The sequence below is a fragment of the Hevea brasiliensis genome, chromosome 17 (genome assembly GCF_030052815.1).
Source record: "Hevea brasiliensis isolate MT/VB/25A 57/8 chromosome 17, ASM3005281v1, whole genome shotgun sequence".
Taxonomy (NCBI): Eukaryota; Viridiplantae; Streptophyta; class Magnoliopsida; order Malpighiales; family Euphorbiaceae; genus Hevea; species Hevea brasiliensis.
This window is the reverse complement of record NC_079509.1, coordinates 19,239,855-19,256,535: the sequence shown is the minus strand read 5'-3', so window position 1 is coordinate 19,256,535 and position 16,681 is coordinate 19,239,855. Positions and strand designations below refer to the sequence as shown.

At 33.6% G+C, this 16,681-nt stretch overlaps 1 protein-coding gene across 1 annotated transcript; it reads right to left on the bottom strand.

The window, feature by feature from the left end:
- Nucleotides 1-215: 215 nt before the first annotated feature.
- LOC110642966 (nuclear pore complex protein NUP1) lies at nucleotides 216-8,969 on the bottom strand. The gene is made up of 8 exons (XM_058139215.1): nucleotides 8,556-8,969; nucleotides 8,244-8,305; nucleotides 6,537-6,703; nucleotides 6,070-6,409; nucleotides 5,199-5,516; nucleotides 5,024-5,107; nucleotides 1,513-2,157; nucleotides 216-796 (listed from the first exon to the last, which is right to left on the bottom strand). Exons 1-8 carry the CDS (start codon nucleotides 8,827-8,829, stop codon nucleotides 344-346), a joined length of 2,343 nt encoding a protein of 780 aa, XP_057995198.1. The 5' UTR covers nucleotides 8,830-8,969; the 3' UTR covers nucleotides 216-343.
- Between the last annotated feature and the right edge of the window lie 7,712 nt (nucleotides 8,970-16,681).

The following is a 16,681-nucleotide window of genomic DNA, read 5'->3' as shown; positions in this document are numbered from 1 at the left end:
CATATCCATTAGTCCAAAAAAGTTTGGGCCAGGATGGGCTTCCCATTTCCATGGGCATAAGAACATGTCCCATGTTCAATCAGAAACAAGTTAAATAGAAAACACCTTTCGTCTAGAACTGTAGGTTGACATTTCATGCATCCAAGGTTTATGAGAGCACTAAAGTTTGTTTCAAAATATCCTTTCCTTAGTTACCTACCTGCGTCTCTCTCAAGTAACAATAATGCAGAGGGTTGAATATGATTTCTTACAAACTGAAAATTCAACAGTCCAATTGTAATAAAGAGTTAAAAACAGAAGTATGTAAGAAAAAAGATGAATATCCTTTTAAAAATTCCTTTCATCAGTAACATATGGCACCTTGGCCTACAGAACCGAAAGATATCCTTGGCGTCTTGTCCGATCCGAAGTTGAACTTCAAGTCAGATACATCATCATGTGTGGGGACGCTGCTTGTTGAAGGGAAAGAAAAAACGAGGGCTGGAGTAGACCCCCTTGAGCCAAATTTGTATGAAGGGATTGATGACCCCTCGTTCTGTTGATGCAGACCAATGGATGAGGATGATGGCATGATAGAGGGCGTCGGTGGCTCAGAAGATACCCCAGAAGATGCAGAAACTGGGAAAGTAAATCCTGAGCTATTATCAGAAGAAAATGTCCACCTTTGGTTAGGCTTATCAATGTTGATAGAAGGCAACACTGGTTTTGTACCGGAAGATTGAGGTGGAAGTTTCTTTTGAAAACTGAATACCTCAGAACCAGCAGCATTCGGCAGAACCTTTGAATTTGAAACATCCTGTACATTAAATGATTAGAAACACAGTTCAAGTACATCCACCAATTCTAAAGACTGCATTATGTGATGTAGATAAGGAAAAAGAATCGAAGGAAATATACAGTTTTTTTTTTTTTTTTCGAGTGCTTTACTTTCAATAAAATATATTCACTTAAAAACAACTTCAGCAACAAATCTAATCCTAGAAGGTTTTAGACTATCTTGATAGGAGTGAATCCTAAATCCTACTACCGTGAGGCCCATAATTCTATATTCTGTATAATTCTTTTGCAACCAAGTTAAAACCCATCTGCCTTGATCAGAAACCTTCAATTGATTTGCTACAGTTAATAACCATTAGTGGCATCAATTGGAAGAATGATGTGATAGGCACTTCATATATCTATTTACAAATATATGGGCTTCATTGGTGCTTTGCCACACATGAATTTAGTGACATGATACAATATTCCTCTCCACAGATGCAAAGGCACCAGCCCTCATATCAAATCCATTTTCTGCCCCCACACAAAAAGAGTATGTCACAGCTCACATTGCCAAAGAGGGACTGCCTAGAGATGATGGGGGACAAATTTTACCAATGCTGAAACTGCCTTCTTAAATGTTTCACTGGTGAAGCTAGAAGGGATCTAAAGGATTTTTATGCCAGTCAGAACTCATACAAAAACAAAAGAAACAAATGTTTGTCAAGACAACAATCTAAAAATGAATAATACCTCATGTGCACTCAGGTGTTGAGAATCCCGGAGTTTTCTGAAATCTTGTGAATGACCTGCATAATCACCATCTGTTGAAGCTGTACCAACTTTCATTTTTGAAACTGAATTGTTATTATTTATACCAACATTAACCCCATTAACAGACTCCTGAGGATTACTTTTGTGAACTTGAATGGATTTTTCAGAAGAATCAAAACCTCCCCATTGAGTTGGGCTATTACGTTTGTTGGGCATGATATTTGCTAGATCAGAGGACAGGGGTTTCTTCCATGAAGTGGCTAGCCTCAACTCAGCAGATTTATCTTTAGGGGTGGGTGGATTTCTCTCAAGGTGCTCTAATATTTTCCGGGCTACCAGACTAGAATGTGCAGGAGCAGTTGGGACACTGACTTCAGAGCTTTGTGGCTGACTGCTTACAGACTGAAATTTTGCAGAGCTAATTTTTCCTCCATTTTCCAAATTTGTCTTTGGCGTGGAAAATAAGCCTTCTGAAATACTTAAGTTTTCCACCTGAGGACTATTGAAAGATGTATGAAAATAATCAGATCCTCTAGGAGTTTCTGCAATTACTTTATGCCGTAATCTGCGAATGGGCCCCACAGATCCTTGGCCATCATTTAAAGCATTGCCTCTTGAATTTACCTATGCACTCAAAAGAAAAATTATGAAAATAAGGATAATCCCAAAACCTTCTTCAACAAAACCTCAAAATTTTACAAAATAAGCAGAAAAATAAACAGATAAATAAAATTATTCTACACGTTTCATAACACAAAACAACTTCTAGTATCATTATGTGCTCATAGTAATCATTCAGAATTGGCTCAAGCAGCTACACAGTAGATAGTAGATACTTAGAAAAAGAAAATTCTGATGCAAAAATCTTTTTTCTTTTTAGGGAAACCCAAAAAACTAAATTAAGACCAAGAAATAGCATCATTTTTGTACTCTCTGTGCATCCAGAATTCCCCCAGTTCCAATGATGGGTCCAAAACAGATCAACCACAGTGTAACTTAGTGATGAAAGGAGTGAGAATGGAAACGGAGACCTAAAATGACACGAAGGGGAGTAGGTATTAAAAGATTTACAATTTTTGGATATTGATGCAAAATTGATTTCATACAGATCTGAATAGCAAAACAAGATTCATAGAGCTAACCCAACTAATTTGAGATCAATACTATGTTTGGATAAATAAAGGGGAGGAAAGAAAATAAGAGAGGAAAATAAGGGAGGGAAAATATAAGTTTTCACTCCATTGTTTTGGTTGTGAGGAAAATAAATTTATTTTCTTTTGTTTAAAGAGAAAAAGGTACAGAAATGTTATTTTGGATATACATTTATATTCTTAATATTAGTGGAGTATAAATGTTATACCTTTCTTATATAATAATTAATTCATCGACTCAACTCAACTCAACTCAACTCAACTAAGCCTTTATCCCAAAAATTTGGGGTCGGCTATATGGATTCGCTTTTTCCACTCTGAACGATTTTGGGTTAAATCCTCAGAAATGTGTAATGCTTCTAAGTCATGCTGTACTACTCTCCTCCAAGTCAATTTAGGTCTACCCCTTTTTTTCTTTCTATCCTCTAGCCTAATGTGCTCTACTTGTCTAACTGGAGCCTCCGTATGTCTACGCTTCACATGACCAAACCACCTCAATCTCCCTTCTCTCAACTTATCTTCAATTGGCACCACTCCTACCTTTTCTCTAATACTTTCATTACGGACTTTATCTAGTCTAGTATGGCCACTCATCCACCTTAACATTCTCATCTCTGCAACTCTTATCTTAGATGCATACGACTCTTTCAGTGCCCAACACTCACTACCATATAGCATAGCCGGTCGTATGGCTGTACGGTAAAATTTTCCTTTTAATTTATTAGGAATCTTACGATCACATAAAACTCCCGTGGCACGTCTCCACTTCAACCATCCGGCTTTAATCCTATGACTAACGTCCTCTTCACATCCCCCATCTACTTGAAGGACTGAGTCGAGATATTTAAAGTGATTACTTTGGGACAGTATTACTCCATCCAAACTAACTTCTTCCCTATCACCAGTTCAGCCTTCACTGAACTTGCAATGCATGTATTCTGTCTTCGTTTTACTTAACTTAAAGCCCTTTGACTCTAGAGTACTTCTCCAAAGCTCTAGCTTTCTATTGACTCCTTCTCGTGTCTCATCTATCAGAACAATATCATCCGCAAACATCATGCACCAAGGTATACTCTTTTGTATATGTTTAATCGGTTCATCTAAAACTAATTTAAAAGGTAAGGGCTTATGGCTGATCCTTGGTGTAATCCAATTGAGATCGGAAAATCTCTTGTGTCCCCTCCCGCACAATAGTAGTTGCTCCTTCATACATATCTTTCAATACTTGTATATACCTAATAGATACCCTCTTTTGTTCTAACGCATTCCATAAGACCTCTCTTGGAACACTATCATAAGCCTTCTCCAAATCAATAAAAACCATGTGTAGATCTTTCTTCCCATCTCTATATTTCTCCATCAAGCTTCTAATGAGAAAGATCGCTTCCATAGTTGAGCATGAAACCAAATTGATTGAGAGAGATAGAAGTATCATGACGTAGTCGATGCTCCACAACTCTCTCCCACAACTTCATAGTATGGCTCATGAGTTTAATTCCCCTATAGTTTGAGCAACTCTGTATGTCTCCCTTATTTTTAAAAATAGGTACTAAAATACTCTTCCTCCATTCATCAGGCATTTTCTTTGAGTTTAGAATCTTATTAAATAATTTAGTTAACCATGCCACTCCCATATCTCCCAAATACTTCCACACTTCAATTGGTATTTCATCGGGTCCACAGGCTTTACCTACTTTCATTCTCTTAAGTGCTTCCTTTACAAGCAAATGAAAAATGATTACAAGTAATATATGTGATCGCTATAAAATAGTAGATAGGATTTACAAGAAAAGGACAGACATCAGGCATATAACAAAGACAATAAGAATACGGGCATATATGTAATTTCATAACAAAAGTACACTATGTTATATTCTCTCCCTTTTGGAGAGAAAGGGACTGAGTGGAAAGTTGGAATTATTTTCAATCCTCTGTTAGTTTCTTTTGTGTTTCCAAACATGGGAAAGTGAGTATCTCACCTTATTATTTTCCACCCTTTATTTTCTTTCAATCACTCTTTCCTCACACATCCAAACAGAGAGTAAAGCTTAATTGTTGTTGCTGTAACAAAACCAGAATTACTTCAAAATTCAACTGCACGCGTACAAATGTGCATGTTTGCACACACACACACACACACACACACAAACCTTCATCCCATAAATCTAAATTCTGTTCTTTCTTAATATAAAAAATACCAAAGGGGATCAAAGGGTGCCACTGTTATAAATTCTAAAATATTTTTAAAATAACAAACTACCATGAAGAAGCATCATAGAGACAATTTTCATTGGCGTCACGACAAACAGATCTAAGCACCGCTAACATCAAAAGATTACCTGTCCAAATGGAGTTTGAGCCTGCTGAAAGGGAGTAGCCATCATATTTGGACGTCTATCGCTATTGCTCTGTAACTGAATCAACTGAAGAGACAGAAAAGAAACCAATCATCAAATCTGCAATAAATCACATTAAAGCATCATTAGCACAGGAAAAAACCATAATTCCACATACTTTGGACTTAGTCTTTGAATATATAGTTCTGGAATAAGGGGTTCGGGGGAAATTGTGAAGCCCAAATCTCCCTCTTTGACTTTGTGGGGTTATATACCCACGCTGATCCTGTACCAAGGCACCTGGCCAGCATGGAGATGACTTAGGGACAGGTGATGGAATAAAGGGTTTTACTGCAAGCTCATCACTGCTTGGTATTGTCCCTTCATCTTTTGAAACGAAGCTGTTAGTACCAAAGCCTACTTCTGATGTTCGATTTTCCATATATGCTCTCGCAATTTCAACTGGTGAAGTACCAACATCATCTTGTAGCTGTGCCTGTCAGACAGCAAACTATTATCAAACTCTCTATGGATATAAAAACAAGAAAACAAAAAATCTATAAAATTTCAATGTACTTATCATAATACAAGATACAACCAGATATAAGTACAAAACCATTTTCAGCAGCTAAAAAAACCCAAGATAAAGGAAAAACTAGATATTATAGAGGTAAGATTCTCATCTTTTGCAACCAACGTTAGACAGTTTTCTTTTTTTTTTTTTTTTTTTTTTGTATCTTTGTTCCTTTTGGTGTTCAGATGCCCTGTCCATAGCTGTTCATATTTCTGATGTCAAGGCTTATGTGACGTAACCTTAATTTTACTCGTCGATATGCTGGAACATATATTACATATTAAATTTATTAGAGTTATCATCAAGAATGATGCTTTTAAGAATATATTTCCCAATATGAAAATCCCTCAGTTAATACATGGCCTCACAGGAATTGAGTTGAACCATGCACGAGGCATTAAGAACACTAAAGCTGATTCTAAGAACACATGTCAAAGTGAAATGCAAGTTAATTATGACAATTTATTTCACTTACTTTTGACTGCAGAAGAGGGGTTGAGCTTTTCCAAATAACTCTATCCAAATCTTCATGATTTTCTTCAATGGACCTTGAATTTTCAAGGCCATTTGCAGGCTTTCGAGCATCTACTGAAATTGCACTTGAGTATTTTCTTTCTTTAATTTTTGAGGTTTCCCCAATAGCTCTATTCAAATCTTCTTGCTTTTCTTCAGCTGACTTCCAAGAAAATTCAAGGGCAACTTTAGACCCTCTAAGATCTCCCACAGTTGTACTTAAACATTTATTTTCTTGCTCAACGTCAGGAAGATCAACAGCCTTTGACTTTATTATCTCCATTAGATGGTTAATTTCATCCCTACAACAAGGTGGAGAGAGAAAATGCAAAACAAAAGGCCTTGTTTCACAACATTTTATAAGACAAATATAGGATGTTCGCTATCAAAAAAAATACAATAAAATCAATGGAAATGGATGTAATTTACCTAGAAAATCTCTTATCTTTCATTAGTTGCTCAATTTCAGACAGCCCATTAGGATCAGAAACATCAGCATTTTGGTTTTGTTTGTGCCCATTAAATTCAGATTCGCTATTTGATCTATCGACTACATGGCTACTACCAGCTACTCCAGTTGCTTTTGATTCCAAATTCTGCAAAATAATAATTCCCAACAGTCAGGATACTTTTTTCACAGAAAAAGGACAAGTCATAAAGCACCTTGATAACTTATGCAGTGTGCAATGAGATAAATCTTTGGTATTGCATTTCATAGTAAGACCTAGATATGTCAATCAAATATGGTTCTTTTGGTAAATAGTTCCAATAGCACGAGTACATAATAAATGAACACAGCTTCATATTTATGCCAATCACAGTATGAGATTTCTCTTTTTTCCTTTCTTCTTTTAAGAAAAACGTATGTTCTGAGTCTTGATATGACATTAGAATTTTGCATTACTATTATTATCCAAAGATAATAATTAAAATCAACAAAGGTTTACATGAAAGAGCAAATATGGCATGATAAACCCATGAAAATGAGCGAGAAGTACGTGAATTTCAAGTGCAAGTACAGTGTATGAACACTAGAAAGCATTTTCTGCAGTAAAAACAGCACAAGACACAGACAGACTATTGAGCGAATAAAGCCCTGTTTGGCATTGAGTTTTAGAGCCTGAAACTACTTTTCTGAATAAAACACCATTTTAAATGCTGTTGAGAAAAACAGTTTGGAAAAAGTTGTTTTGTTATTTTAGTGTTCTTATGACTAAAACTAATCAAATTTAATTTTTAATTATTTTTTAACACTCTCTAACTAGTATATTTAAAAAAAGTGATTTTCTCAACAGCAGTTTCAACAGCAATGTCAAACAGGCCCTAAGTATGGAGAAATAGTTACAGCAGAAAAAGAGAGTTAAAGCAAGTATGCATCTGAATTAATCAAATTAAACACGATTTGTATAGGAGGACAAGATAAATAATTAACTTCATGATAGATACCAGGCAGCAGTCCTTTTCTTTTGTCTTTTTTTTTTTCCCCTCCATTTTACTTTTGCCTAGGGAGGGGATAACTTAAGCTCCAAATATAGCTTATTCATATAATCTCTAATTTGAGGAAAAGAGAAAAATTAGTTGTAATAACTTTAACATAAAAATACCTTTCAACAAATGTCATGGGTTGAAATTGTAAAAGTAAAATCAGATTAGCCACTGTTCAAAGCAAATCTTTTGATAGCAGTAACAATTTTCTGATCAGCCAAATTCTACTTTTCAATTCAGTTCATATAAGGTTGCAAAGCAAGTTTAATATGGAATTGCTGTGACATGGCCGTTAAATTTCAATACAGGGTTCACTTGGGATCCACAATAGCTCTTTAATGAATATTAAAGTCTTATGTTTTAGGCTTTCTTTAAGTCAAAACAAAACAGGTCTAATGATCACTTGATCAGTACTTTCCTCAAGTTTCCTGTCCACTGCATCACTGAGATTAGATTAGATGTAGAAGAGCACAAAGAATGTCAATGATGCACAGCAATAAAGAAAGAATCCAAAAAAAAAAAAAAAAAAACCTAGAACCTAGTAATAAACTAGTAGGAATAACACCAGGGAAGGCAATTTATACGAAGAACAGGTAAAGATGAGGCTCAGTTTTGCATAAGAAAGATATTAGGATACTGAGAAAACATTACATTCCAAGTGAAATTGACATCATCGCCGCTAGCACTTTGTTCCACCTCGGTGTGCGAGTCATCTGAACCAGAATGCCCCCATAAAATCAAACAAACAACAAATAAATCAAGAGCATTCAAACCCAAATCAGTAAGCATAGAAAAGCGTCAAAATAGTAAGCATTCAAAAGGCTCCATATTTCGCTACAAATAAGGATTCGCTGTAAAACGTATAATAAATTTCTTAACTAAAAATTATACCATTAAACCCTAATCAATCACAATCAATAAACAAAAGAACGCGAGATTGATGAGTTTTAGTTCAGAACCAACCGTCTCGGCCGCTAGGAGAAGGGAGCGCATTGACGGATTGCGATTTGGAGAAGAAAGAAGGGAAGATTAGGGTGGCGCCGCCAGCTATAAGACGGAAAGCAGGATCCACGAGCTTGGAGAGCCAACGGCCGCGCTGCTCCTGGTTCTGCGGCGGGCGAGCGTAAGGTGTGGCCGGTGGCCTCCACGACGGCTGTTTCCTGAACTTCCCGCCTGCACCTCTCTGCTCAGCTGCAAGGGGTGCAAACGACGTCGTTTCTGCGTCTCTCTTCTCCATATGTTGCAGCTTCAGAGACCCAGTCACAGACTATTGACCACGCACAAGCACAGAAGACACATGCACGCAGAAAAGCGCGCTTTTTGACCTTTATTGGTTTCAGGTTTTGGCTTCTTTCGGCGTCGCGAATTTGTTTTGGGGTTTTATTACCACTGTGCCTTCAAGGAGCTACCGTTTACGCATTACGCTCCATCTTGAGTTTCGTGGGACCGTCAGATCCGAGGCCATTCCGATAATGCCACGTGGCTCATCGTAGCAGTTAAGAACTGATACGCTAGCCGTTTTTTTTCTTTTAGTGAATCAACGTGGATAAAAAATTCTGTTAAAATCTGATTTTAAATTTATTTAAAAAATAAATTATATAAATACTTTCTTTAGTTTTTATATAATTAAAGGTTTTAATTATTATAATTTTATTTATAAAATTAAATGAATATGCTTAATAAAATTTAAAACTTCCTAAGTTATATATGAATAAATCGTATGGATTGTTAAAATGTTTATATAAAATTTTATATGATTTATTTTACACAATTTATTCATATGTAACCATATAATATTTTATACGATTTATTCATATGTAACTTAGTAAATTTTAAATTTTATTAAGTATATTCATTTAATTTTATAAATAAAATTATACTAATTAAAACCTTTAATCATATAAAAAGTAAAGAAAGTATTTAAATAATTTATTTTTTAAATAAATTTAAAATCAGATTTTAATAGAATTTTTTTATCCACGTTGATTCACTAAAAGAAATAAACAATAAAAAGTTAAATATTATAAGTGATTTATTAAAAAATAAATTACATATATCATAACATTTAATAAAATAAATAAAAATAATTATACGAATTACATATAATTATGACTAAACATAACATAATTAAATTATGAATAATATAACTATAAATTAAAATATAATTAAAATATATAATTATATAAAAATATATCATTTATTGCCATATTAATGATGCCATTATAATTATCAATTTAATTATTATGATTTATTAAATTTATTTTTAAATGAGTTTTAAATAATATTTATTAAAATTTATTTATTTTTAATTTAACTAATTAATCTTGTCGAGTCCAACTTGAACTCACATTGACATGTTTAATAAACAGAGTTATACATAATCTAAACTTATGAATTTAATAAACGATTTAAATATGAGTTAAGTTTGTGAATTCGATAAATGAGTTAATTGTAAGTCAAATTCAAATTGAACTCAAACTTAACAAAATCTAAATAAACCGATCTCGATATGGATATTAAGTTAACAAGTCAAATTTGAGCTATTTAAAGCTTAATTTGAGTTAGCTCATTTAAATCCAAAAATATTGGCAACAACTGATTTGTTAATAAATTAGGATGCTCAATTCAAATACCAAAAATTCCAATTTCAAGTAAATTTCAACCAAAAAAGAATGTTAAAAAGCTGAGAGAGACTCAATGAACAACAAAATCAAGGTTCCCATTCAAGGGGAAAAAAAAGGGATTTTGCTCTGTGGGTAACACTTGAATTTCTCTGTTAATGTATTCAGATTCAAATATCCATTGATGGATTTGGTTCAAACACCATATGGGAGGAACCAATGTAAAGCATCATAGGATTTTGGGAGGACTTTGAAAATTGCAGTGGATAGCCAACAACACTAGCTTGCATTGCGCTAACCTAATTGTTGTAGCCATTCTCCATCACTGACTTTGAAGTTCTAAATGGACAAAACAATCATTCTTTGAACCCAATAACTTCATATATTTATATATTGGGGAGATGTACTTATTAATTCAAGTGAATATTAATAATTTTAATTTATATTTTTTAATTTTAATATATAAAAATAATATAATATTTTAAATTTTTATTACTTATTGCATAATTTTTTTATTATTTTTTATTTCTCAAAATTTTTAATAAAAATTTTATAATAAAAATAATTAAAATTTATCTATATATAATATAAATATAAATATATATAGTAAGTATAAATATATAAATATCACACCTTACCCCTCCGTAAGGCATAACATGATCCCGTAGTATACCTAATAAATTACCAAACTTCGTCTACTGATAATCCATTAAATACACTACAAGAGATTTTAAACATTTTCTTATTTCTTTTTACAGTGGTGAGCACTTTTGATAGGTGTTAAAATTTTTTTTTTTTAACTGAAGTGAAACAAAATAACAAATCTGAAGTATCAATAATTTCTGTAAAAATTTTGGCAGAGTGCCGTCTGTATTTGGAGCAAAACAGTTCTTCAAAAACCTGTAAAAAGCACTTCTAATATATTTGTTCAATCCCAAACTCCAATATGGCTTAACTCAAATCAGTGTCCTCAACACAATTCAAACTCAATTCAATATCATTTTCAGCAATTCCAAAGATAAAGTACAAAATAAATGAGCATTTCAAAAGCTGAAATAAGAAAATTGTAATACAATATTTTGATAGGCCAAAATAATTTACAACTTTATTTTACAACTGCTCAAGACCAAGTACAATATATACATACAGTTCACATGCATTACAACAAAAATTACAAGGAGGTGGTATACTCAAAATGTGACACCCCTTACCCGACTACAGTGTAGCCGAGCAAGTTATGCCACTCAGTGTGCCGAGCACTCTATTTTATCTTAATTCATTTTTATTCTTCCTTTTGAATATAACTTGTGAAATATAATTTATTTAAGCAATTTATCGAAATTATAATTTATTTGAGGTTCCGAGAATTTTATAGAAAATCAGGCAAAGTACCGACTAAAAATGGAGAAAACAGTTCTTCGGAACCTGTGAAAAACACTTCCTATGATCATATTCAATCATCTCATCACTCTCAAACTTCAATATCAAAATCTCAACATTTTTCACCATTCATTTCTCAATCATTCATCTCATGTGATATCATGTATAAATCACAGATAAACATTCACTTTTACATTCATTAATACGATTTTTCATTATTTACATGAACCTCAAAATACATTCCATAAGTTCAAATACATATGAGAAAATAGAAATTAGTTACAAAATGTCAAAATGAAACCTAGTGTCCTACCAATGCACTATGGATGGTGAGGTGACACGGACACTATGCAGAACTGTGAACTGCCTTACCGAATCTGTGGTCTACTGGGCCCTCTGTCCAAATCTTTAGTACCTACGCGTTGCAAAAGCGGCACGCTAAGCATAAAGCTTAGTGGTGCCAATAATACAAGAAAATATAATATGCAAATAAAAATAATAATTTCCTTGCTATTGTGTTCATAAGAAATGAATAATTACTAATTTATTGTTTAGTCGAGGGCTAATCATGTTTTATGATATTAACTTCTTCATGCATTTCGTTAATTATTTTCTTCATGATCTTGAGCTTCTTTGTATTTTTGTAATCATTCCTGATACTTAATTTTCGTATTTTCTTTAATAATCAGTTCAATCACAGTTATACTTTTCCATGCCCGAGTAACCTATCTTTGACGATCGATGGATAACGGGTCATTGGCACTGGACACCGCGGTGCCTCGGGCCGTCATACCATGGGACGCAGAACGTCTACCACGTATGCAGTCAGTATGGCTAAAGAGCCATGATATCACATAATCGGGCATAAAAGCCATGAATACGGGCATAAAAGCCATGAATACGGGCATAAAGCCTTTCGCAGTACTGCTAAAACAATACCCTATTGGCATGCCAAACTATCCAAACCAATCTTGTTAGGTATACTAGGGCACATAATATCATTAAATGTTCATAAGTTTTATTATTTCATTTTATGTTCCAATTATCGTTCATAGTATTTTAATTTTATTTATAGTAGAAGCATAAATCTTCAAATCTCATTTTTATATAATTTATGCATTCATCATACCATTCACGTTAATTGCAATTTACATCAATCGATTTTCATGTACCATTTGTACATCGAAATATTTCCATTTCTCTCATGATGAGAGCAATTAATCCCATTCACACATCCATGTGATTCATCTAATCGTTACAATATTTATATGAATTAGTATTCACATTATTACCTCTCATGTACCAATTTTTGTACAAGGTATTATAATCCTATTTGAAACAAAGACGTAAATCCTAATGATAACTTTATCTCATTTATACTCTAAACAATCCATTTGTGTTAATTACATTTTATATTTCAAGTTGTATTACTTATGTAATATGTGTCATTTTGTTTACTATTCACCTTACTAGTCAACTAAAATGTTGACCTTTTTATACTTAATGGATATATTAATTCTAATTACACCAAGATCCCACATTTTGAGTTTTACATTTACTAGTATTAATTACCAATTGCATTTTAAAGTCCCCTAGATGCATTTCTAATTTCAAATTTTGAATTCAAGTTTTGGTGTCACTATTCACCCCATTGGTCAACAAAAATGTTGGCTTTTGCATAGACAATAGGTACATTGGTTTTAACACTCCCGATGTACCACATTTTGCATTTAAAACTTGTTGGAATCAATTACCAAATCCATTTTCAAGCTTATTTCAAGTTTTCATGTCACTATTCACTTCATTAGTCAACTAAAATGTTGACTTTTGCATAGAAAATATGTACATTGACTTTGGCACTTCAAACATACTACATTTTTCATTTAAAACTTGTTGGTTTTGGTCACTTTCTCAAAGCTTAGGTCATTTTGGCAAAATTGCCAATTTTCGGTTTTGGTGTTCCGAAGTTGCACTGTTTCATTGGTTGATTTACTGTTGGAATTTGACAAAACTTCCTTCATAGAAAATGTTCCTTATTTTGTCTAGTTGAATTTATTTTTTTGAATCACTCCATTTGGAGTTTTGTAGCTCAAGTTATGGCCAAAATAAGTTTCTCGTTCACGTGTCTTCGTTCATCTTTGAGATTTTGGGTCTGGCAGATTTTTGGTCCAACTTTGGTCAGTAATTTGACCAAATTAAGTTCCTAATTTGGTCTAACTTTCTTCATATGAAATGTTCTACCATGTCTTTGGTTTCCATCGGTTCAAGAATCGCCTAAATCCGAGTTTTCTAGAGAGAGTTATAGCCATCCAAACATTACTGCTCAAATGAAAATTCTGGAAATCTCAGTACAGTAAACTTCACTTTGCTCAATGATTTGATTAGGTACTGGTCATAATTTGGGGTAGGTTTCTTCATGAAAGTTGTTTGTCTATGTCTTAACTTGTTGTTGTAAAAATTTCAGATCAATTGACCATTTCTACAGTGAATTATGGCCAAATGAACAGTTACTGTTCATTTGGTCATTTCTGCAGGGGCTGTTTGCAGGGTATCCGGATTGGGGCCAACTTTTGGTCCTCTTGCTTTAGTCTTTTGGGCATGGTTTCTTCAGCAAAAATATGCCATTATAAGCCTAGTTTCATATCCAATTGGCCAAACATCAATTGGACTAACACAGCCCAAGTTATGGCAGTCCAAGTGGACTGAATTTTCAGTCACTCTGCTGCACTAACAAGGCAACCTACACATTCACTTGGCTATACTATTTTTCAGTCCAATTCATGGTCAACATACCTAAAATGGTCACTAATTGACCATTAAGATGTTCTCTAACAATTTCCTAAGCCAAGTCAATTTTTCACTTCTCAAAACCCTAGTTTTCCCTTATGATTCACACATACACCTAATTAAGCACTTCCATTCATTATTTATGTGTATATACACCTTAAACATAATCTCTAATTCATTCTAAGTCCATTAAAACCATCAAAAACACTCCACCTTTGTTCCTTCCTTAGGGGCAACCGAAATCCATGGGCTTCATACACATGAGTTTAGTTCATTTATTTCACAATTTCTTACCTATTACACATCTCTAACATGGAATTAAGGAGTTTTAAATACATATGTGCACTAACCTTGAATGGGGCAGAATTTCCAGCCACCCAAACTCCTTTCTTTCTTCCTCTTTTGGCTGCCTAGAGGTTGCTCAAGTTGCTAGGTTAATTTTTTGTGAAGCTAGGTTATGATTTTGTTGGGTAGAAATGGGTGAATCAAGCTTTGAAAAGCTTGAATATGCTTAGCTATGGAAGAGGTCACGTATTGGAGGAAGAAGAAGAAGAAGAAGAGCAGAATTTTTAGGTCCATTTGTCTCTTTTATTGGTTAAGTAAATGGTTGGTTAAATGTGATTGGGGGGAAACTCTTAGATGACATCATATGATGTCAAAATTGACATTTATTGTCATTTTTCTTTCCTCTTCTTCTCTACCCATTTTCATTTTAATTTTTAGTAATATTTATTCATATTTTAGACCATAATAATTATTTACTTAACTGGACAAGTCAGCCAAAAATCGTCTCTGAAGGCGAAATGACCAAAATGCCATCCGTTTGGCTTAACGGGTCAAAATTGTCTGTACCGATTGAAAATTTTTTCTAAATATTTTCTTGGCATTCTAATGCCATGGGAACCTCAATAACCCTTCTCTGGAGTCCCAAAAATTATTTTATGAAATTTTTCCCGGGTCTAGGGCTCCTCGTTGCGAGAACCGCAACTTCTCTCTGGGTTACCCCTCGCTAGGGCACCGGCTCGTTTAACTTGGTTGTATTTTATTTCAAAAATTTTTCCTAAATTTTTCTTATTAATATTTGAGTTAATTATGGTTCCTGACTTTAGTTTAAATATTTTTCCGAACGTTCTAGCTGTCCGGACCGACACCGGTCACCGGAACAGTAGAATGTACGTAATTGCTACAATGAGGGTGTTACACAAAATACCAGGCAAAATCCCAAAAGTATAGCACAAGCAGCCTACTCTGCTGCTTTATCTGTTTGTCTACCTGCGACAATAATGAAAAAGCTATCGCTGAGTAAAATTTACTCAGTGGTGCACAATAACAATTTAAAATGCGGTATATAAAACTTTTATTAATAATTCACAATTCAAATGATTCACAATTTCATGTCATAATTTTCAAAGCTCATATAACACAAATTTGATCAAACAATTGAATAACATAGTGTTGCCAATCAATAACACAACTTAAGTCATGACACAAATTTTCCGAACATGCCGTGTTGTACACCACGACAAGGCAAACTCACCCCACTAATCAAAATCAATGAGGGAGGTGACTAACTAGATAATGAGTACTCATCCATACTCACCTCAGACTGGCAAGTCAGAGAGGGAGGAATATAGTCATACTCACCCCATAAATTGAGGAGGAACATAGTGATATTGCCATGCCAAGTGTGAATTAAAATAATTTCAAATAACAATATTTAAATATTTCATACAAACCACAAATCACATTTTATCTCAAAATTTCTATTTACAACATAGGCAACACTCAAATTTTCAAATAAAATTCTCAAGGCCAAAACAAATAAAAATTATTCATAACTCATTTCTCCAAATAAATTTTCTAGTAAAAGCAGTGAATATAAAAAGTATTGTGCACATACCTGATTTGAGTCGCTTTTAGGCCTTGAATCAATGTTCCTTATACTTTTCAATATCCTTTTCAACTGAAACACACAATTTAAAGTGTTTCAGTACTTAGTTAAATTGTTTCTAACAACAAAATTCAATATCTAAATTTTTTTTGTTACTATTCCCTTCAATTCATTTCATTAGTCAACCTATAATGTTGATCATTAATACACACTAGGAGAATTAATTTTAATGTTTCCAATTTGTCATATTTTATAGTCTCTAAGTGTTGGTATATGTTACCAATTTCATTTTAAAGCTTATTGCATTTTATTGCCATTTTCTAGATTTCATGGCCAATGTTTACTGTCTATTAGACTAAGCTACAGTGTAAATTTAACAGATTTCTCTTCATTAAATTGTTTCTCATTGT